The sequence below is a fragment of the Rattus norvegicus genome, chromosome 15 (genome assembly GCF_036323735.1).
Source record: "Rattus norvegicus strain BN/NHsdMcwi chromosome 15, GRCr8, whole genome shotgun sequence".
NCBI lineage: Eukaryota > Metazoa > Chordata > Mammalia > Rodentia > Muridae > Rattus > Rattus norvegicus.
In genome coordinates this window covers 104,723,196-104,745,642 of record NC_086033.1, presented here as the reverse complement: position 1 = coordinate 104,745,642, position 22,447 = coordinate 104,723,196, and the positions used below count along the sequence as shown (strand labels likewise).

At 49.0% G+C, this 22,447-nt stretch overlaps 1 protein-coding gene across 6 annotated transcripts in view; it reads right to left on the bottom strand.

Annotated features, from left to right (window-relative positions):
* Positions 1-22,447, bottom strand: part of Farp1 (FERM, ARH/RhoGEF and pleckstrin domain protein 1) — a 238,953-nt gene that overhangs the window by 24,506 nt on the left and 192,000 nt on the right. For 3 of the 6 annotated variants that reach the window (XM_017599720.3, XM_006252472.5, NM_001107287.1), the window contains 8 exons: positions 21,187-21,282; positions 19,996-20,159; positions 18,528-18,596; positions 16,572-16,647; positions 15,635-15,893; positions 3,304-3,491; positions 1,891-1,980; positions 593-726 (listed from right to left, as the gene is read on the bottom strand). In XM_017599720.3, the coding sequence (XP_017455209.1) occupies positions 593-726; positions 1,891-1,980; positions 3,304-3,491; positions 15,635-15,893; positions 16,572-16,647; positions 18,528-18,596; positions 19,996-20,159; positions 21,187-21,282 (1,076 nt within the window). Of the gene's footprint in view, positions 1-592; positions 727-1,890; positions 1,981-3,303; positions 3,492-5,240; positions 12,121-15,634; positions 15,894-16,571; positions 16,648-18,527; positions 18,597-19,995; positions 20,160-21,186; positions 21,283-22,447 lie in introns of those variants that run through there. The other 3 variants (XM_006252475.5, XM_063274357.1, XM_063274358.1) reach the window with 3 other exon arrangements.

Genomic DNA, 22,447 nt, shown 5'->3' with positions numbered 1-22,447 from the left:
CCAATCCACAGAGTTGTCTCGGAACCACATGTACACTGAAGCATGTTTATCCACAGACATAACAAAACATGTTTATACCCTCGTCATATGGTACAATTGTGTGCATATGTGTTGCACAGACTTTGCATTTTCAAAGTATTCTTTAAAACCTTTGAATGCAATATGACATTTTATATGTGTGTATACACACACGCACATACACATGCGCACACACACATACACGCACGCACACACACACACACACACGCATACAGCGTGTATGTGGACTCACAATAACTGTGAAGCAAGCAACAGTGAAACATTACCTCACAAACACTTCCTGTCCCTCTACTGACCAACCCTCAGTCCCTCAGAAGCAAGTATCTTTGGCTTTAAATTAACCATGTAATTAGCATAAGAAGACGAATTTTGAAGAGTCCCCAAAGTCAGCAAGAGAGACCCGAACGTGGAGTATTTCATTGGAAAATATTTTAAGGCTGCTGTGCCTCCGACTTTGGTCTCTGTTGCCTGTATGGGACAACATGAAATCAGACAGGGATGGTGGCATGAGGGTGTGGGCCGGAACCCTGGTGTCAGACTGGACTGTACTCACCACAGGGCGAGACGCTGCTCAATCTCCTTCAGAAAATTGGTGTGGAACTTGTGCAAAGGTTCGAAGTTTGGAAATATGAGACTTTTCAAAGCTTCAGGCATGGAGTCCTCTTTGCTGACTGTGCTCTGGAACCACTGGGAAAGAGAGGGACAAGTCAGAGGTGACAGTGCCCTGAAACCACTGGGAAAGAGGGGGACAAGTCAGAGGTGACAGTGCCCTGAAACCACTGGGAAAGAGAGGGACAAGTCAGAGGTGACAGTGCCCTGAAACCACTGGGAAAGAGGGGGACAAGTCAGAGGTGACAGTGCCCTGAAACCACTGGGGAGAGCTGGGACAAGACAGAGGGACGAGTGCGGAGGGCAGCAGGAGGCCATACATTTTCTCATGGGATTCTGAGCAGTTCAGAGCTGTCCAGGGCAGAGGCTGGCTTTCCTGCTCTTCCTTTCTACTCCACAGGGGAAAGTGCCTATCTCTAGGCAGTTGCTCTCTTGAGTGGTTCCCCAGTGGCTTATTTAAGCCAGGGCCAATCTCTCCATCGAGGAACTACTTAAACCCAGGCCTCATCCCGGGGCAGCTCAGTGGGGAATAGTGAGTTCAGGATGGTAGGCTACTGTTTTCTTCAACCTTTTAGGAGCTGTCCCCTGTCCCCTTCATAAAAACGCTGGGCATGAAGATGGCATAGCAGCTGCCATTACCACGGTACTGTTACCAATGTGCACGGGAACTGCGTCCCAGTGTTTGCAGGGCATCGAACATAAACCTCATCCCAACAGTGTGGGACTCCCTCTTCACTGGCTTTATTCTTTCTCAAAATTATGAGGTCAAAGTCCCCTGGGAACCCCCCCCCCCCACCATTGTGCGCTTTTAGATTGGACAGGCCTGATGACAGCAGTCAGTCACTTTTCCACCATGTTACAACTTACTATAAAGGTAACATGAGGTCTCCCTCAAAAACAAAAAAACAAAACAAAAAAAAAAAAAACATGCAAGCAGTTACATCCGATGACGGGCAAAGCAGAGAACGCCCTGGATCGGTGCCCTTTAATTTTCATTCGCTCTGCTTTAGGAACATCTTCCCCTTGCACTTAGAAACCACAATCATAATTTTTTTAAAGAGAACACTCCAAAATAAATACACCATGGACGTTGTCTACCGTAACCCAGGAACAGGATCTGTAATCCTTACGAATAAAGTCGGGGAGCCTGACATTTACACAGCCCAAGCCTGGAGGCAGCAGGTGAGCATTAGAATAACTACACCGTAGAAGATTCTGCACGAGAGGAAAAGCTGCACACACCGAAGCGATGACCTCAAGATCCTTCAGGTATGTGCGTTCTGTGGTGGAGACTTCCTTAGCAATGTAGTATGCCTTGTCGGTTGGGAATCTCTGCAAAATCCACAAAAGAGCCAGACATAGCAATCGTGATTGAGTGGTAGTGTCTGAGACATGCCCTGGCCTCAAGGCAGTCATTCCCTGATAGGTTTCTAATAGGTAAGACCATGTTAGCTACTAAACTAACTAAGTTTATTTCCTGCCTTCATGCATGTCATGCATGTGCATGTGTGTGTGTACATGTGTGCATGTGTGTGCATGTGTGTACATGTGTGCATGTGTGTGCATATGTGTGTGCATGTGTGTATGCATGTGTGTATCTGTGCATGTGTGTGCATATGTGTGTATGTATGCATGTGTGTGCATGCGTGTATGCATGTGTGTATCTGTGTATGTGTGCATGTGTGTGTGCATGTGTGTATGCATGTGTGTGTGCATGTGTATTAGGAGGAGTAGCTAATAGAGTACATTAGCTTCTTGATACATAAGTGTTACCACCAGCTAGAGGGCTTAATTAAGGAAGATTATTCAATCTTCCAGGAAACAAGATGGATGATCATCCTCCTGAGACCTGCTACTCCGGGCTGGCAGACTTGGCTTCTTGAGATCTTAGAAGAGGGTATTTACAGTGTAAGTGGCAGTGGATCAAAAGGAGATGGCGAGGGGCTGGGGATTTAGCTCAGTGGTAGAGCGCTTACCTAGGAAGCGCAAGGCCCCGGGTTCGGTCCCCAGCTCCGAAAAAAAGAACCAAAAAAAAAAAAAAAAAAAAAAAAGGAGATGGCGATACCAGTGTGTCTCAGTCCCCTGGAGCCTGTGTATGTGTGCATGTATGTGTATATGTGTGTGTGCATGTGTGTGACGGTAGCAACCCAAAGCAGGCACCACTGGAGCCTTGCGTTTTCCTTAGGCAGTAAAATGAAGAGCCTACCCATTGCACTTGCTTCCCGAGAGAACTACCCGTTTCCACCTCGGCATGCACATCAAGGAGCTATCAGGGGAACCTCTGCAAACGTCTGGGAGCCGTGTTCATGGAACACCAAAACATGAGGAGAACAAGGCGTGTGCTGGCAGGTGGATCCACACTGCAGTCCAAATACACGGTGGACACAGCCATACGGAGAGAGGTGTGCTGACCCATGCCACCCCAGGATGAACCCCGCGGAGGGGACACCAGGTGAATGAAGCCAGTAAGAAAGGGACAAGAACTGCAAGCAGTCTGGGTTGGTTGTCAAGGAGCGGGGAATCACTAGTCAACAGGAAAGGCTTCATTGGGGAATACACAGAGTTCCCGTGACAGCCGGCCAATGCTGCACTAAAGGCTGGCGTGGCTTACTGCGTGGCTATTTTACTACATTCCCTCTTCCCTGTTATCTGCACCTTTCGCCGGCCCTCTTCTTCATCGTCGGTCCTTGGGCACGCTTGGTCGTTCAGGAGCGGGCTGATCAGGGGAGAGGCCTGCTTGTTGTCAGGACTCAGGTTGGGAGACAGGGTCACGTTGGCTGGGGCGGCTCCTCCCTGCGAGTTGATGGACAGCTCTGAAAGGTGAGGGCTACCAGTCAGGGAGCCTATTTGGGGATGAGAAGTTTTAAAAAGAAAGAAAAAAAAAAGTAATTCCTTCTGTGATCGGAGGACTTTTTCCAACTTTTGTCAGTTTTTAGAACATGGCTGCCGTTGGTGAACAATGCCTTGGTTTCCTGAGGTCCCCAACCCCCACAGCAGCTGCCTTAAGAGTTATGGTGCCCAGGGTCCGCCTCACTCAGGGCAGCCACAGTTACGTGATTAAAAATGAGACAGAGACCTCTGCACAGATAACAATCAAGGGAGCTTAAAAGCATCGCACAGTCCTGCTTTCATCTGGTAGCTACAGCCTCTGCTTCTAAAAAACCCGCTCCAGGAAGACATGGCATCTACGTCACAGTGAGACTGGGGTGGGGGTGGGTGGGGGTGGGGGTGGGGTAAGAGCTAAACTAGCAGGCGTCTAATCGGCTGGTAGACTCAGGACAGACTACAACACCTTGTGACAATGGGTCGCAGCTAACAGAGGTCAAGCAGCTAATCCCCCACTCTACAGGACAGAAGCAAGCTCGGTGTACCTGGTGACGGTCAGTCCATGTCTGCTATTCTTTGGGACAGAAATACTAGCACTGCAGGCAATGGCGGTCATTTAAAAAAATGCAAGCTGGAGGATCCCATTACCACAGTTCCCCTTTGTGAGTCAAAGGTGACAGGCCGTAAATTAGTCCTCAAGAAAGGATATCGCATCAAACAACAGGAAACTGCACGTTACCTATACACAGGGCGCTCTTTGCTGACGTGACTTTGCAAGAATCTGTCCTTCAGCCCCCTGAGTCTACACGAGGTGTTTCGTCGAAATACACTTCTACGTTGTGTTTAGACCTAATGTATTTATGGTTCTGATGCAGAGCAAACGTAGGTGAACTGTTCCGATTATAAGGAAAGGAAGCCAGTGCCTGCCCCCACTTTCAGTCCTGATCCTTGCCACCCAGCACTTTGTTAAACATCTCCGAAGGACAGGTGAAATGGGTTTCTGGAAGCATCCTCATGTCCCTGACCCCTAAGTCCCCTCTTTTCAGTTGTTTGCATATAGTTTGGAGATACAAGATACAGCAGCATAGACTGAGGCAAGTGTGGGGCAGACTGTGACTCTGATCCCAGCAGGTACAACCCTCAAGGAAATCCCCACCAGTCTCCCCGCTCCCAGGCTGTCTTGTGAGCTGCACTAGCAGTGCGTGAGCAGTGAAGAACCACCTTGCCCAGAAGACAACAAGAAACAGCTCTTGTGCCTACTGACAGCTCATCAGTCCAGGAATCCTTCGAAAACAAGATTAGAGCAGCTGAGAGAAGGCTCAGAAGAAGGCTGCATTAAAAAAAAAAGAAAACCTCACGTTTAAATAAACCTTATTGAAGTCCTGGTGTTAGACAGAGGCCCCATCACCCCACACACCACCAGATCCCATAAATCCCGGAGAAAAAGGCCAGAAATCGCTTCACAAATGTCAATTTTATTGACACCAGTGCACAACTGGATACAATAATTAGGAGAGAATGAAAGCTGTTAAATAGAAATAGTGACACACCGGAATTGCATTGTTTCAAGATACTACACTATTCTCTTTTAAAAAGAAAAAAAAATCACAGAAAAAAAAAGTTACCGCTACAAATAGAAGTTAGAAAAGAGAAAACTCTGGCAGTTTGTGTCAAGATCAAAACATTCCATGCATTTGTGAGTGGCCGCGCCGAGAGTCCTTTTGATTTATCCACCAGTCAGTCATCTAGCTAAATGTGGGGCTTACCGTCCGCTCTCACGAGATCGGGTGGGCCGGTTATAAGTGACAGCATGCTGGGCCTTGGGGCTGCAGTGACGTGGTACAGAAAAAGCATTCACCTCTCTGAGAGAGTTGGAGCCAAGGATGAAAAGTTGTTAGAAAGCTAGCTTCAAGTGGGGCGGGCTGTGGAGGAGATGGTTACCGGCAGGCTGTGAACAGCTTCCAGCAGCAGAGAACAAACCGCCTGCCGCCTCCTGCCGCACGAGGAGAGAGTAAGGTGCACACATTCAGAGACAACCACACCACCCTCCACAGGTAAAAGCTAAGGTCCTGCCTGAGCGGCCCCCCATCCCCCACCCCGGCGAGGCTTGGCGTTAGTTCACTGGGCAGGCTGGAAGCATAAGCGACAGACCGGTCTCTGAGAGGGGGATGCCCTGACACCTTTTAAAGAACAGAGTTGGTTAGGTTTGGAAGAATTCCTACTGGACAGACTACCTCAGAGAGACGGTGGAAGGCTGCCCTGCTCGCTTGCCCCAGGGATAGAAAAGGCAGGCAACAGCTCAGGTTTGCCCGAAGGGTTCTACATGTGGTCTAACCATGTCTGATTGCCTCACGGGGGCAGGGGGTGGGTTGGGGTGGGTTAACCAAGTTGGGGTGGTTAATTTCCTTTTCTGAAGAGGTTCTTGGGTCTACTCAGGAAAGGAAGAGGGCTGGGTGTGTAAAACTGTCACACTAAGACACGGTTAAACACCAACACTTTGATCTAGGAATCCGTCAGCAAAGCTAAGGAAGGAGACGCCCAAGTTTCTGAAGCTGGGCCTATGGAGACAAGGCCCCGTCCTCGAGGCTTGGGAACCTCACATGGGATACAGTACCCAAATGAAGACGTCACCGTTTGCCACGCGGCAATCAATGAGACATGCTAGTAAGAGCAGTAAGTAGGATCTGGCAGCTCGGGTCTCCAGACTGGCAGGCGTGAAGGGTGTGTCTACAGCAAGCCAGGGTTCAAGGTTATATAGAGTTAGTACGGACGGCTACACAGAATTGGGATTAGGTGCGGAATGATTGACGCTTGGGTTTCTGCTCTTTAAACCACCTTTTCCTGATGACAAATGAAAATGAGACATTTCTTTGTCGGGGAGCTACAGGTAAATAATTCTGTAGGACCCTACAAGAAAGCACCTGGACAGTAAGGCAAGAGGCAGGAAGAGATATCATAATTAGGGAGAGATCGGCTGCTCACTAAACCTCTGGAAATTTCAAGTGGCTTTATAAAAATCATTCCCTACTTCTAAAAGTCGCCATGTACCTCCTCAGGCACTCAGGTTAGTAGCTCCCCAGTCCTTTGCTCTTTCCCACGTGATTTCTTCCTCCCTCACTAATCTGTGTGAAGCCGTCTGGGTTCACGTCAGCCGGGTGGGCCATCACTGCTCTTAGGGCACCCAGTCCTGGCAGTTGCCTTTTCAAATCTCCTTAAGTGGACACTTTGTCGTTCTAGAAATAATCACGGGACTTGGGAGTGGCCCTGCCATTTTTGAGGATTTCAGACTATCACCCACCCTAGAGCCTGCCTCTGCAGCGCTGTCACTTTCTTTTAGAATGCATTCATAATTCTCTCCTGGCCCACAGGAGGCTGAGCTCAGACACTCAGGGCAGACTCCTTATCAGAGGATATGAGTGGTCTCGGGGAAGCAGGCACTTGTAGGAGCAACCCAGCTTCCTGCCTCCCGTCCCCTCTGAGGACTGGCACAAGCTTCCTATTAATGACCTGCCTCTTCAGATTAGGCCAAAGCCTTGGAGGGGGGGGTGTGGAGAGGGAGGGAGGGGTGGAGGGAGGGGTGGAGGGAGAGAGAGAGAGAGTGAGAGAGAGAGAGAGAGAGAGAGAGAGAGAGAGAGAGAGAGAACACCAATCTATTAATCTATTTCTCAGGTAATTAAAATGGCATTTCACATGCTTCTGGACCTGCCCCACTTCGTAAACTAGTCAGTAAGTTGATGAGTGTCTAATTTTAAACTTGATAGGGATTTTGTGTAGGTTCTTTTCCTGTAAAGAGAGTAAAAAACCCAATGAATTGAAAACTAGAAAACTCACCATTTGATAAATAATAAAATGAGAAAATTTGATGGCGCTGATGACTTCTACTTTCAACATTTCTTCACTATTCCCCCGAATAAACTGACTTCCTTTGCAAGGTTTTAGGGGCCACAATCCTATCTTTTGTTACCTGGTTCTAAAATATCTACTTTTAACCTATGTACCCAGAATGTGTTCACCCCGAGGCATACGTAGGAAAGACAGAAGAAACGCAGGACTCTTTTCAAACTCACGACTTCCCACTATAAAAGAAGACAATGAAATCTCGATAGAGACTGTCTGGTCTGTGTACCAACCATGAGGAAATCCCCACCACACTGAGTCAGAGGTGGGTCCCTGCCCAGCAGACCCTAGGACAACAGCTGGCTGGAATGGCAAGGTTCCCACACGGAAGAGAGAGGTCGCAGTTTACCAGTGTTAGAGACGGGGTCCTCTTCGTAGTGCCTTAGGTGGTCGGGGAAAGTTACACGCGCTTCTCAGAACCAGCGCCCTTTGAGAAAAACTCAACAGGCAACAGGCCATTCACTTCACGATCTGTCGCCAAGCCATTCAGACAAGCAACAGTGACGCCAGAAAAACAGGCAGGTGGACGGACAGGAGGACGGACGGACGGACAGACAGGGGGCGACTCAGGGTAAAAATGGCAGAGAGCACACAAGACAGATCTTACATATAGGGCAAGGAGACAGGAGAATGCTGCTTTGTTTGAAGATGGTGGAAAACTTATGAACCTGATGTCACTGTAGGGATGAGAACATGGAGTCTAGTGTGCCATCTTGTAGGAAGGACAAAGCTTCAGCCATTGGTGGGAAAGAACAATCACATCAAACAGGTTTTTTTGTTCGTTAACAGCCGGATGCCCGTAAGGACGGGTTTTTTTTTTTTTAAAAGCCTCTTGAGTTCAGAGTAGTAACACGAGGTATTAGTACCATGCAAACATTTGACATGAGTTTCTTCCATGCTCAGTCACCAAACTCATGGTTGTCAGAGAGGACAGAGAGCGCCCAGGTGACAGGAGTTCATGCTGTGTGAAGGTTCCACACTGAAGCACAGTGCAGGTGTGAAAGCGGACAGCATCTGAGGAGCATGCACTGTGGGTGCCCACCGGAAGGACAGAGGGCTTGCCTGCTGGAGACACCAGCATGGCTTCCTTCACAGACCATGCCCCACTCCCTCCCACCAAAGCCAATATATCTCGGGTGTTTTACTCCCATGGAATAGGAAAGCCCAGCCTGTGGTAGGCCGGCTGTGTGAGCATCCCATGTAAGCTGCTGTCTCAGATGCGATCTGTTCCACTGACATCTGTCCCCCTTCACAGTGACCCTGCTCTCCTTCAAGGGCTTGCTCCACCCCATGGCACCTTATATGGTGCAAGGCCTTGAGAGAAGATGAGCCACGAAAGCCAAGTCTACACTTCTCCCGGCACTCGGGTGAACACGTTTCAGTCTGTCCAAGTGCCACTGGGTGAGAGGAGTGCTGTGCTGTTCTACAATGGGTATCCCAGGTACAAATTGGTATTTAGGCAGTGTTTTGGGTTGTTTTAAAGAAAAGGACACCAAACAGTGCTCCAACAGTGCAAGGGACAGAGGGTTTGCCATGCTCCGAGGACCAAGACAGAGTGTTCAAAACAGAGCGTCTTCTCCCAGGTGGCAGGTACATGCTGACAAAACTGTGCACAATGGAACAATGGAAAGAATGTCTCTTAAATTTATTAAACAAACGACAGACATGAGAACGAAGTCCCCAGACTTTTCTACTTGAGAATTAATTCAGTGAATTAGAAAATTTTAATATAACATATTATTACTTCGAGGATTAAATGCACACACAGAGAGGACAGGAGGAAATTGTGTTAAAAGACACGGGCTGGGCTGGTGAGATTCGGTTAGTGAGGTTTGCAGCAAATTTTCCAAGGAGGGAAGAGGTGAGAGCAAGGGACGACAACCCCTCATCCCTTCTCGGTGCTCCCGGGGAGAACAGTCATTCTCGGTAACTCAAGAACTAAGTGTGGTCTTTGTGCAACACCGCAGGCAGAGAGGCCAGGGCCTTGCTTCTCACAAAGGGCACTGGAAGCCGGGGGGAAAAGGAGTGGAGGGTGCAGCTGCATGAGACAACATCGTGAGGGATGACAGACTGGTCAGTACTGTGCCACACGCACCTAAACGACCCCTCTGCTGTGTCCTACCTTAGGGACAGCTGACCACCCAGCCTCGTGTAGACCCAATACCTCAAAGCTCCCTGTACCCCACATGTCCCATTCCCACCTCCAGACTCTGTAAGTGCCTTGGCCAAGTGCTTTGCCTTCTGCAATTTCCTACCACTGCTCAATATTCTGAAGCGGCCCCGCCTGGCCCCAGCAGGGAGCTGCAGTGCCACCTGGCTGCAGCACCAACCCTTGTCTCACTCAGCTGACCTTTCAAACTCCAACCCAACAGCTGCAGGCTTCCCACATCAACAGCTGTCATCTGAAGTCACCAAAGAACAGCTAACCTGACCCAGAGTCCTCAGGGAGAAGTACAAATGCTGCCTACCATGGGAAGCTGCCGTCCAATACCAGAGCCACGAGTGTGCAGGGGAGCCCCCTTCTAGGCTACGCCCAGTGGCCATCCCGGGCTCCATGTCGTCACGCTGAACAAGGCAAAGCCTAGCTGCTTGGAGAGCTCTCAAGAGGTTTTTAAGCTCGTCCATAGCTTCTTTCTGGTCGGGTTTTCTTGGACAGCAACAAGCTTCTGGGTGAGAGGTTTCATCTATGGCTTTCTCAGACTGCTATGCTGTTCATCGGATGAAGACCTTTTTTCCAACAGACCTACCCCTTTACCTTGTCCCTGCCACAGCTGGCTGACAATGAATCCACACTTCAACCCCTGCTGCCAGGAGACATACTCAGAAGTCTCTCTCTAGGCTACTAAAGGAAGAACCACACAGCTTTCTGTCCCACTGGTGGCAACCGGGCCGCATGGATCTTTGATCTAAGCTGACTCCACGTCTGGATCATTATGGGATTTTTAAAAAACGATTTTCATTATTATTTCTTCTTCAGTTAAAAGAAAACTGACGCGAAGAGGCTAATTTTGGCCTGAATGCCAGGCCTTTTGTGTTAACATCCAGTACCTGGTATTCGGTCTCCAGTGAGTTCATTTTCCCTGTTTGAACTTTCAGCTCAACACGAGGGAAAGGGGTGGATTGAACCAACCAGGAAAGAACAGTGCCAGTCGGTTCTTTGGTGTCACCAAAGTCAATGCCTTTAGTTAGTCCCTGCTCAGAGGGGTCTGCCAATCATCGTGCCTGTCCCTCTGTGTTTGCTTGGCCAGCATGAAGCTACAGCCTGCCCTTCGAGTTTGAAGAAACTGGCTCGATACTTATATCACCAAGAAAATTCTTGCATTTCATTGGCAGAATTCAGCAACAACAGAACAGACCCGAGCCATGCACCGTGATGGAGGGAGGGAAGCCTTGGAGGAGCTCGGAGGAGCAATGCATACAGATGGGAGAGAGGACCGAGAAACAGCTCGGGAAACAGCTTGCAGGAGAGTTAACGGTCACTCTTGAAATTCTAGCTAACCCAGGTAAGGGGCTCAGGCAAAGCCAAGCGATCAAGACAGAGGCACACAGAGAAACTACACCTGAGTGACGACTCATAGGCTGAATCTACCTGTAACTCAGTGCTCATTCGGTGAGGGCTGCATCTGTGGCAAACACAGTGCTGCTCAGAGAAGACAGAAAGCATTCTGAGTGGAGAAAGCAGGCTAAACGCACATGGTCAGCGGCTCTAGATAAAAAGGGAAGACCAGGGGCTGGGGATTTAGCTCAGTGGTAGAGCGCTTGCCTAGGAAGCGCAAGGCCCTGGGTTCGGTCCCCAGCTCCGAAAAAAAAAAACCAAAAAAAAAAAAAAAAAAGGGAAGACCAAACTAAACGAGCCTCTAGGCACATTCACTATCAGTTTACCAATGTTAAAAATGTTCTCTATCTGGATTTTTAACCCTCTTTTTAAAAAATGCTTGGCAACTCACAACCAGGGTGGCTCTGAGGCTAATGCATCCCTTTGGGCTGACCCTGCTTCTTGGTTCTTCAGGCTGAGCTTTTTTTTTTTTTTTTTTTTTGCATTACTTGGTTTAAATCTTCAAAGATGTCTTATTACTCAGATTTTAAGCACAGGGCCAAACAGCATGAGGGGAGAGGTGGATGTGTAAGAAATTCCTGAATGTGAATCACATGCTGGAAAGAATCTGGCCCCACAAACTTTCTCTAATTAAATGCCTGTCTAATAAAATACCATCGATGGTATCCAGATGACTGCTGCAGGGGGCCGGAGTGGTGCAGATTGAGCTCTGGAACTCATTAACGGCATTTCTTCATGCCGAAGGAATTTCTTGCCTTTTTGCTCTTAAGGAGGATCCACGTGGGAAACCACAGTTAAGTGTCTACATATACTTCAAAATAAAATCCAACAAAATATCATAATGTAAGGGGGTCCTGGAGCAGCTGTGAGGAGCTTTAAAATCTGAGTTTCTCTGGCTTCCATCCCTGGCCTTAAGACACCGATTTATAGAGCAGTAGTGAGTAGGCAAGGTTCAAAGACCCACGTTCCTTGTGCAGTCCAGAGACCTGCACCGTGTATGCTGCTATGGAGAGACTGACAGATCTCAGGCCCTCTGGTCTCTGCCTTTTTTCCCAGCCAACCCCATCACTGGCCTCCCTCACCTTAGTTCAATGTCACACAAATGTAGGCCCTTTGTAAATCCCAGGGGAGACTGTGGGCTTCAGAAGCCTAGGAGTCTGAGGTCTACATGGCCAGAGCAGGGGAAGTTCTGGGGAGGCTTGGTGCTTTCTGAGCTTTGCACAGGGACAGCGGGGACAATTCATCACCTCAGCAACCCTGCCACCCCATGCTCACTACAGGCACACACGTTCTCTGACTAACTTCTGGCATCTACTGGAGTGGGGGATAAGCTCCTGTAAGGACAGCTAGTGAAAGGACGTGGGTCGTGGGACCAAACTTGTCCCCAGTTCTTTTAGGCTCTATTCATTTGCTGGGACTGTTGCTTTCTTAAATACCAGCTAAGAAACAGAGCTTTAAATTGGCTCGGCTGGCACAGAACCAATCAGGAGAAAACTCTGTGCTACAGCACAAGGGGAGACAGGTGACAGGCACTGGGCACTGCTTTGATGACACCATGCTAAAATCATTCCTGTAGGAGCTGTAAGAACATGCTTGCTTCTCTGGGGTCAGATGTGCTGATCCAGTCCTAATAACATTGTAAGGCTAAAAGAGCTCAATTTAATTTGGTTGTCAGACTTTCTGTATAAGCAGCAACGAGGGAAAGTCCTTTAAAAAAGACCACGGTCACAACTGAAACAACCAGGTTTGACTCTGCTCAGCTCCCGCCTGACCACGCTTTCCTATAGCAAGCAGAGAGCTTCTCCTAAGACCAGGCAGAACGTTCAGAAACATGTTAAGACTGCAAACCCCACTGGAGGGTGAAGAACAGCTATTGGCTCCTAACTGCCTTTGTCATCCAGGGTTTTCACATCTAATTCTAGTTAGCAATTCGGACAAGCATCTCCAGAATTAAAAACGTGGAGCCTTAAAGGTCCCGAGTGAGAAAGGGCTGAAGTCAAGCGACTTGGGGTGGGGGGATGGGCGCAGCTTTTCGGGCACAGGCACAACACTGGCCGTGCAGCAAAGTCACTGAACTAACTCCACAGGAATGGGCTTGCTCACCCACAGCGAAGGCTTGGTGGGTGACTCCTGATGCCTCTGCAGAATCATCTAAGGCAGGGTGTGAGCAGACTACTTCAGGGGACAACTGCCAACTGCTATCTACTCAGTTCGATCCACCGATCACCCACTGTGAGTCAGCTGACCAAGAAAAACCAGATATGCTTGCATAAATATGGACGGAGTCCCTCCACGTTTGAAAACGTGGCCTCTCAACGTTCCCGCTGACAAGATTCCTCTGAGATCCACAAGCCAGGCTCTGCCTCACTTCCTGAACAAGCCCAGCTTCCCCACTGAGATCTAGCCACGGAAGGCTCCTAAGGCCACTGGCATGGCAGCCCAATGAAGGTGTACCACCTTTGTAACTCTTTTTCAAAGTTTTGTAGTTCAGAGCTAAAAATTTTGTTCCATGATTAAAAAAGTATCAAAGACTGAAAAAAAATACAAATGGAGGCTTTTAAAAGCATTTCATCTGTGCGTTCCTCACGCACCAGCTACCAAGGTAATGGCTTGGCTAACAACATTCTCTTCCAAAAGACTCTGCCAGGCCCACCATGGCTGAGGGAGAAGCCATCTGTGGAAGCCAGGCTGAAGCCCTGACCAACAGATCCAAACTCTCGGCCGAGACTCAGGTATCACTCACTTTGACAAGGGCTCAGGTAACAAACGAACGGCCGGGTGGCAGGCAGAGGCCGCCATGATTTTAAAAGAAGTCATAGGAACACCAAGGTGTCTGTGTTCCCGGTGGGGTCGCTGTTCCTAAGAACATATAGAACCTAGGGCAGTAGCGTAGCAGGGCGTGCGACTGGCAGGAGGCCAGGCAGGCACACAGTTGGCTAGCTTGCTGGAGACAACAGTGCCCGAGGTAAGGTACTCATCTTTCCTTACCTTACCATTCAGTAGCATCTCTGGTTCTCCAAGAGATTCTGAGAGTCGGCCATTTGCTAGAAAGACTAATGATTTGACCCAGCCACGAAAACCCAACCAAAGGAGCAATCCCAGGTCAATGGCTATTCCTAGAGATCGGAGAGCTTTCACAGCCTCTCACAGGAAGCCCAAAGGACCCCAGGTTCTTCCAGTTAAAACATCCACTATTCTTGAGTATGGTTTTACCGACACAATCTCAGCTAGCAATCAACCTACACTTGGCCTCTACCTGGACTTGCCCATGCCTCTTTATAGGGCCCAGAGAACACCCTCACTTTTAAATAGGGGACGGACAGTTAAAACACTTCCCTGTGATTTCAGGGACGTTTCAGTCAAAACCCCGCACACACAACTGCACGCACAGAAAATCACCATGTAAATATAACACACTGTTCACACTACCAGGTTCATAACAAGGGATTTCTTACTGCCTTTGACCAGCAAAGCAAACCTCCAGTAACCTGTCCTGGCTTGCTGTACACCTTGTACCATGCTTTCTAAAAGGCAAGCCACTTGGGTTAAGTTTTGTGTTGGTTACAGGTCTGGATAGTCAGGCATGTCCCATGAACACGTGCCTGTCCCAAACTTTACCTAACAAACGTCGACTAAAAACAAACAAGTTACTAGAGCAGACCCCCTCCCCTGTGGCAACCCTGGATTTGTGACTCCTTGTAATCAACAGCTGACCACCTGCCTGCCAGGCTCCTCACTCGTGCTCCCCTTCCTCCTCGCCAGGCTGTGGGCCCTGCAAGCCGGTCTCGCCCTTCCTCTTGAGAGGGGAACCCGGGCTTGTTGGGTGACCGAGCGCGGGGGACTTCCTTGAAGGGCTCGCCATGGCAGAGTCTGAGTCGCTAGACTCATTCCCGCTGCTAGTGGAACACTCTGTCACCTGCAGGGGTGCCAGCTGGCCCACTGCACTATCTGAGCACCCAGCCTGATCGAGGACGACCTCCGAGGCGGAGCCTGTGGGTTGCGTCCCATTGGCTAGCACCGTACCCTGGGGCGTGGCCATGTCGGCCAACCCTTCCTCCTCCTGGACGTCAAGCCTCTCCATGGCGTCTGGGGTGGGGGCTGCCTGGCTAAGGATAAGTGGATCTGTCTCTGACTTATTGTATCTGCTGGGGAGATTCCTCAAGTATGGCCTCTGCAGGGCTGGGGAACAGTTTTCATACGGAGGGCCCTGCTTTGGGACGGTATCTTCTCCCATACTCCTTTCCCTAAGGTCGTGTCCATTTTCAGAAACATAGCCTTGGGACCCGGTTCTGTCCCAGCTCATGTCTGGACTGGAGCTTCTGCTGCAGGGGGACAGTGGGGTCGCCAGGGGGCTGTGGCCAGCGGAGGCCCTGAACATTTCATCTATCAGGGAGCTATGTCTTGGGAGCCCGGGGCTCCCGCTCAGATCAAAGGTAATATCTGCTGAATCATCATCAAGGAATTCTCTAGAAGGAGGCCGGGAGGACTTGGTAGAGGGAGGGGAAGCTCTGCGCCTACTCTCCGCTCGCCTCTCATCCCTGGACAGTAGATAAACACCACTGGTCAAATCGCCTTCGTAGTTGTCATTTGTCTGGGACCGTGACTGGGACCCTGGTTCTCTGAGAAGGTCGTATTCACTATCTACATCGCTACAGTCAATGAAGGGAATGGAATTGCTACTGCCTCCAGCAGCCCGGGATGCTGGACCTGTGCTTGGCTGCGGGGGCTGAGGGTTACTTGGCCGGATGCCATCCTTGCCACCCTCTTCCTCATCCTCTTCCTCGGGCGGTGCCGCAGCAGCGGTTCCATCCGCAGCTTTGCTCCCTGAAGGGCTCTTAGAGAGGGCGGGACTTTGGCGCGGTCCAGGCTCCAAGGTACAAACTTTCGTTTCCTTGGCTTGTTGGCAGCTCTGGGCACTGGGAGACTCGGTACCTTCACCGAACGTAAGGCTGGCGCTCTGCGGAGACTGGGTAGGGAGAACAGGAAAAGCAACGGGAGATGGTTATACACAGAGTGGAGAAGAGGCAAAGAAGTTGGCTTTATAATGACCCCTCAGCTAGAACGAATGGCACACAGAGGCCGTGGTTGAGTGAAACTCATGATCTGTAGGGCTCCTTCGGGGTGGAGATGTGCTCCAACTGGGTCCCCAGGGATGAGTTAAACTGACATTGCTTTCCGTGACCTTCATCTCAGGTGGGGATTCCAGAGTGTCCGTGTAGCAGATGGCCTTTTCAGTCCACAAAAGCTTACTAACAAGGGTCAATGGGACGGCAGAGACCCCAGAGAAGCCACAGCCTCTGCGTGCCATTGAGAGACAGGGTGGCATGATGGGTAAATGGCTGGTGTTGAAACCACATAATGGAAACACTTTTATGGTCTCTAGCAGGTTACGCCAGTTTACGCAGCAGATGCCGACTGCTGTGTATGCTTAATCCTCAAACTCATGAGGTTCAGAATTAAAAGATAAGACAGCGTCTCCCGAGGATTGCTGTGGGCAGGATCCAGGCAGAGCCCAAAGCCAGCTCAGGGACCTACCTGTGCCAAATCCCAGAGGGAAAGGAGACAGGACTGGAAAGTACAGTGGGCAAGGGCAACTCACAAGAAGTGAAGGAAAGACCTGGGGTTGTCCAAGACCACCACCGACCTGTTTTGGCACTTCCGAATTCGGTGCTGTGGGCTGTGAGACAAGGCTCCTAGTGGAATGGATCTTGCTGTGTTTTCTGAGGGGGAATCACACAAGACAGCTAACGTCAGGACTTCAAGCACGGAGGTACCCAAAGCTTTCATCGTCAATGTGACGGATGCACAATATTTTCCAAACACAGGCATGGAAGACACTACGTTTTCCTCAGAATCTAGCTGCCGACGGACCGAGAATGACTGAACAGTGCCTGCTGACTACAGGGGAAGTCAAGAGGGAGGAGCACCAAAGGCTCTGATCTGCAAGCTAACACGACATCCATTTGTATATTTCCTTCAGTATTTTCTAGATCAGATCTATGACAGTCCAATGCTTGGCTGAGAGCATCCGCCTCTGTATTTGTCGGGCTCTGGCAGAGCCTCTCAGGAGACAGCTATATCAGGCTCCTGTCAGCATGGACTGAAAATGGGGCACCCAATGGAGGAGTTAGTAAAAGGACTGAAGGATCTAAAGGGGCTGCTTTCAATCCCATAGGAAGAACAACAATATCAACCAACAGACTCCTCCAGAGCTCCCAGAGTCTAAACCACCAACCAAAGAGGACACATGGAGTGACCCACGGCTCCAGCTGTATATGCAGCAGAGGATGGCCTTGTCGGGCATCAATGGGAGGAGAGGCCCTTGGCCCTGTGAAGGTTCAATGCCCCAGTGTAGGGGAATGCCAGGGCAGGGAGATGGGAAGGAGTGGGTAGGTGGGGGAACACTCTCATAGAGGTAGGGAGAGGGGGTAAGAGATAGGGGATTCCGGAGGGGAAACAGGGACAGGGGATAACATTTGAAATGTAAGTAAAGAAAATATCCAATAAAAGAAAGAAAGAAAAAAAATACTGATACAGGTTGGGCACCCTTTACCCTGGAGTTTGGAATATAAGTAATTAGGTTTTGGAATACTTGCCCTTATAAATGTGATGACTTGGAGATAGGAGCTTGATCTGAACATGAAATTTATTTGTTCCCCATCTACCTTATCCACATAGCTTGTAGGCTGTTTTATATAGTATTTATAATGTACATTTTATAGTGTTTATAATGTACATTTTTTTTTCTTTTCTTTTTTTCGGAGCTGGGGACCAAACCCAGGGCCTTGTGCTTGTATAATGTACATTTTTGACTGGGATCTTTTCAACTCTTCAGACTTCCAGGTCAGTGCAGACCAACCTGCAGTTGTAAATGCATCTAAGTTGTAAGGATGTACCTGTCTGCTAGACCCTGTTTGTCTGCTGGGGGACATATTCATGAACACCAGAAAGGGGTTCAAAACAAATGTGGGGAGGCACTTGGTGGGGCTCAGGTCATTACTTCACTCTCGGTCCTTCATCTGAGTCCAAGTAGGCTCTGCTGCTGGAGGCCCAGAGGCACTGACATGCTCTAGGCTCTCTCTGGAGCTAATGGGCCAGGGCCACTTTCCAGGCAGGAGCCCTGTGCTACTCCCCTACAGTCTCGGGGTCTCCACGTGTAAGCAGGAAATAAAAACCACTGACCGTGCAGGGCCGGCGTGAAGCAAGGGGCCCTGTACGGTGCCTGGCAAACATCTGGACACACAAGCGTCTGCCACCAACAGCAACAAATTCTGTGGCTTCTCTCCCAACCAGAAACATTCGCAAGCCACACCTTCAAGTGTGTGGGGACTCCTTGAGGACCAGAACTGGCTTTTGAAGTGCTGTGATCTCTGCTTTGGGCCCACTCCTCCCTATAGCAGCCCCCCACCCCCATCTGTCATTGTGCCCTCAGGACATCTTATCTCGAGTTAGTAGCCTGGGTCCTAAAATGTTCTCGCCCAACCCCGACTTGCTGAGGTGGACTGTGCAGCTAGCTGAGCGTAACTCACCCCAGGCTGGGTAAAAGACGTCTAAGCCGCTCGCTCGGAGAGAATGGTGCTGGCTCCAAGGAGCCTCTTACCTTTCAAACTGCACTTTCTTGTGGCCTCCTTCTTTAACGTAGTCAAGAACTTGCTTCTGAGTCCGACCACTGAAAGGAAGACCACGAAAGGAAAGGGAGGTGATGTGGGGGCGCTTGCCTCTCGGCCAGGTGACAAGAAAAGCAATCCATTTGATTTCTGGATATTTTCCTTGTATGTAACAGAACAAAGAGCCAATTATATAAACCCACTTGGTTGGCTGTGAAGCCGCAGTCCTAGTGGTCTCGTCTGTGCAGTCTGTGAGGAGGGGGAAAACTCAGTTCTCTGTGTATACCTAGGCCAGTGTTCCTTAAGCAGCGGAATGTCAGCATTGTTTGAAAAATGACTGATAATGTAAACCCGAGACGGTCCAGTGTATGCACCAGTCTCTGATGCAAAACACCTACGATAAACGAGACACTTTGCTTTCATAAATAAACTCCTTTCTGCGTGGGAGCAGCTGTGGGGCTGGCTCAGTGGAACAGCACTTGCCTGGAATGACAAGGTGCCCGAGTTCAAGTTCCCAGAACCATTAAAAAATAAACGCTTAAAAAAAAGGGGGGGGGGGGGCTGGAGAGATGACTCAGTGGTTAAGAGCACTGACTGCTCTTCCAGAGGTCCTGAGTTCAATTCCCTGCAACCACATGGTGGCTCACAGCCATCTGAAATGGGAGCCGATGCCCTCTTCTGGTGTGTCTGAAGACAGCTACAATGTACTTATAAATAATAAATGTTTAAAAAAACAAATAAATCTTTAAAAAAAAACTAAACAGACACAAGAAATTGCAGGCGATCAATTGAGGGAAGAGTTACTTAATGACTCTGATCATTCTGTTTGCTTTTCATCAAGACAGGGTTTCTCCGTATAACCCTGGCTGTTCTGGATTGTGCTATGCAGACCAGGCTGGCCTCCAACTCATCGGTCTGCCTCTGCCTCCCAAGTGCTGCTGGGATAAAAGGCATGCACACCCCGCCCCAGCAAATCCGTTTTCTTAGGGTGCAACCTCTTACAGGCTGTCCAGGTTCTAGTAGATGATCTTACACCTGAGGATATATGGGCGGTACCACCTGGACACAAGGGGCTTAAAAGAGCTTATGAGAGTTGAGAAGGAGAAGTGGTGGCTGGTACACTGAAGAAGTTGGAGGAGAGAGAGTGGGGAATGGGTTTGATCGAAACACACTGTATCCATGTTCGAAAACCTTAAATGATTAAAAAAAATAAAATAAAACCATCCGAGCACTTGTGCTGGCATCTGAGCTCAATGGGCAGATAGCTAAGTGTTTCTCGAAGGTTCAAACCGAACTGGAAAGGCAAGGTGGAGTTGGCTAGGATAAGCAAGCTAGCACCTCCATCGGCCACAACCCTGACCGCCTTATTGATCTGCTGTGAATCACAATAGCTGTGATGGAGGAAGCCTTAGAAAAATGTTCACATGAAGAGCAGAAGGGTTTGGGAAGGCCCACGAGTACCTAAACCGGAAGGACGACCCTCGGCTGAAGAGAACTGGCTTTGGCTTTGGCTTGGGTTCTTCAAAGAGTCTGAAGAAGGCATGGTGTTCCACACATATCTTCCAGAAGGACTTGCAGAAGTCTCGACCGGCCATCAGGAACTCCAAGGTGTCCTGGTACGAGCTCTGAAAAGGAATAAATACAGCGTTTGTCTCCCCTCTGCCCCCAGCACTGCTCACAATCGGTCTGATGAAATAGGAAAAAAAAAAAAAAAAAAAACCAACAGAAACCAATTTTGTTCAATAAAATTGTTAATTGTGTGACTTGTTACACGATTGTTAATTCAAGGATTGAGCAAGATATGCTCGTTCCCAATGCTGAGGCAGGGGGCTTTCCAGCCTCTGTCTCCTTAGAAGTATTAATGATCCTCAGCTGACAAACTTATGCCTTCAAATTCTGGAAGAAACATGGTGACTTTCTACTCGGTGTTTCCAATTTCAGTGTCCCTGTTACAGAAACAGAAGTCACCAGAGTCCTTAACATTCCCGGCAGCTCTGACTATTTTGGGGCTGGCTTTCTGGAGCCATAATTACATTTCCCCGACAGAGAGTCATTTATTGGGGGCTTTGCTTCCACTCTGTCCATGCTGCAGCTGAACTGTGAGCCCGGACTGCCCTGGGGACCCCTGTGGGACAAGGACTCGGGTTCAGATAGGACAGGCACCAGGGGTGCACCACCTCTGCTGTGTGGCTTTTGGCAGACGAAGAAGACCCTATTCTCTTCCTGGAACCCATCCCAAGTAGGCAACACTCTCGGGGGTTCTGTACTGGGAAGTCATATTTAGCCCACGAGAATGAGCTCCCAGTGTAAGGGCAGCAGTGGGAGCTAGCAAGCCAGGACTACATCTAAGCAGGTAAGGAAATGCCAGGAATGTGGCAGAATGCTAGGGTCCCGGGGCGGAGCTTCAGGCTGGACATGAGGGCATTACACAGCTCAAGGTATTTGGAACAGAAATGGTCTCCTTAGGTAAGCACCCATGTGCCCTTTTTATCCTTCCTCCCAGAAACCAGAGTGACAGCAAAAGCATTCCCAAGCTTCTGGCTACACAATCCTCCCAGAGCACCTTTACAGGCAGCTGCGGGAAGTCTCTGCTGAACCCAACCCATTCACAGCTCAGCTAGACCCACACTTACGGTGTCCACGGTGACTTACGTTCACGTCAGGTCTGAGCTTGATGAGGAAACGCTTCCGCTTGAAGCTCAGCTTCCGCACCTTGGCCCAGTTAAAAGCATTGATCTTCGTGAAGCCCTAAGAAAGGAGAGTAACCCCATGAGCCAAGCCAGGCGTTGTGTGCACGTGGAACGGCAGGTGGGGGGAGCCAAGGGTTAGTCAATCATTGAGAAGCAGCTTTTGATGGAAGATTCCCAAGCTCTGTGTTCACTGGATACCAGACACTCATACACCGCTATTTCTCACCAGTTATAGAATTTGGCATTCAGACCACACCTGCCTTCATGTAGGAAAGGCACTGGTCAAGGTAATAAAAAGAGGATAAATAAAAATAAAACCAGGCTGGAGTGGTTGGGGATTTAGCTCAGTGGTAGAGCGCTTGCCTAGGAAGCGCAAGGCCCTGGGTTTGGTCCCCAGCTCCGAAAAAAAGAACCAAAAAAAAAAAAAAAAAAAAAACACCACCAACAACAACAAAAAACAAAACAAAACAAAACAAAAACAAAAAAAACCAGGCTGGAGCGATGGCTCAGTGGTTAATAGCACTGACTGCTCTTCCAGAGGTCCTGAGTTCAATTCCCAGCAACTACATGGTGGCTCACAGCCATCTGTAATGAGATCTGGTGCCCTTTTCTGGAGTGTCTGAAGACAGCTACAGTGTGCTCACATACATATATAAAATAAATAAATATTTAAAAAAATGAGACCAGGACAACCACCATGCCAATAAGAACGATCTCTCACAGAGGGCAAGGTATTGAACTCAGGGCTTTTTGGATGGTATCCATCAGAGAGCACCCAAAGCCCAGTGAGACAGATTTATTTTCTCCATTTTACAGAAATGGAAACCACAACACGTACATGTAAATGTGCACAGAGATGGTGTGCATCACCCCCAGAGTGGTAGGATGGGACAATCAGGCACGGGGTTTCACAATTAATCCCACAACAACTAAATGGTCCAGCAAGTCTCAATATTTCGACCATATAAAACAAACAAAGCACATTAATTCAATCGTGTCACTTCTTTCCTGTCTTTATGACTTTCAGAAATGTTTAAATGCTGGTTTGGAAATTTAATGGTCATAGCTTAACATTGGGTTTTATTGTCCCTTAAAATCAGGTATTTGAATTATTTGTAGGGGTTAGAAACTGTGGAGAGCGGATTCTTCTCAGATATCATCCTGCACCTCAAAATGTCCTTCCTAACACCAGGTATGAAACCCAAGCCCCAATTTTTAGGGGT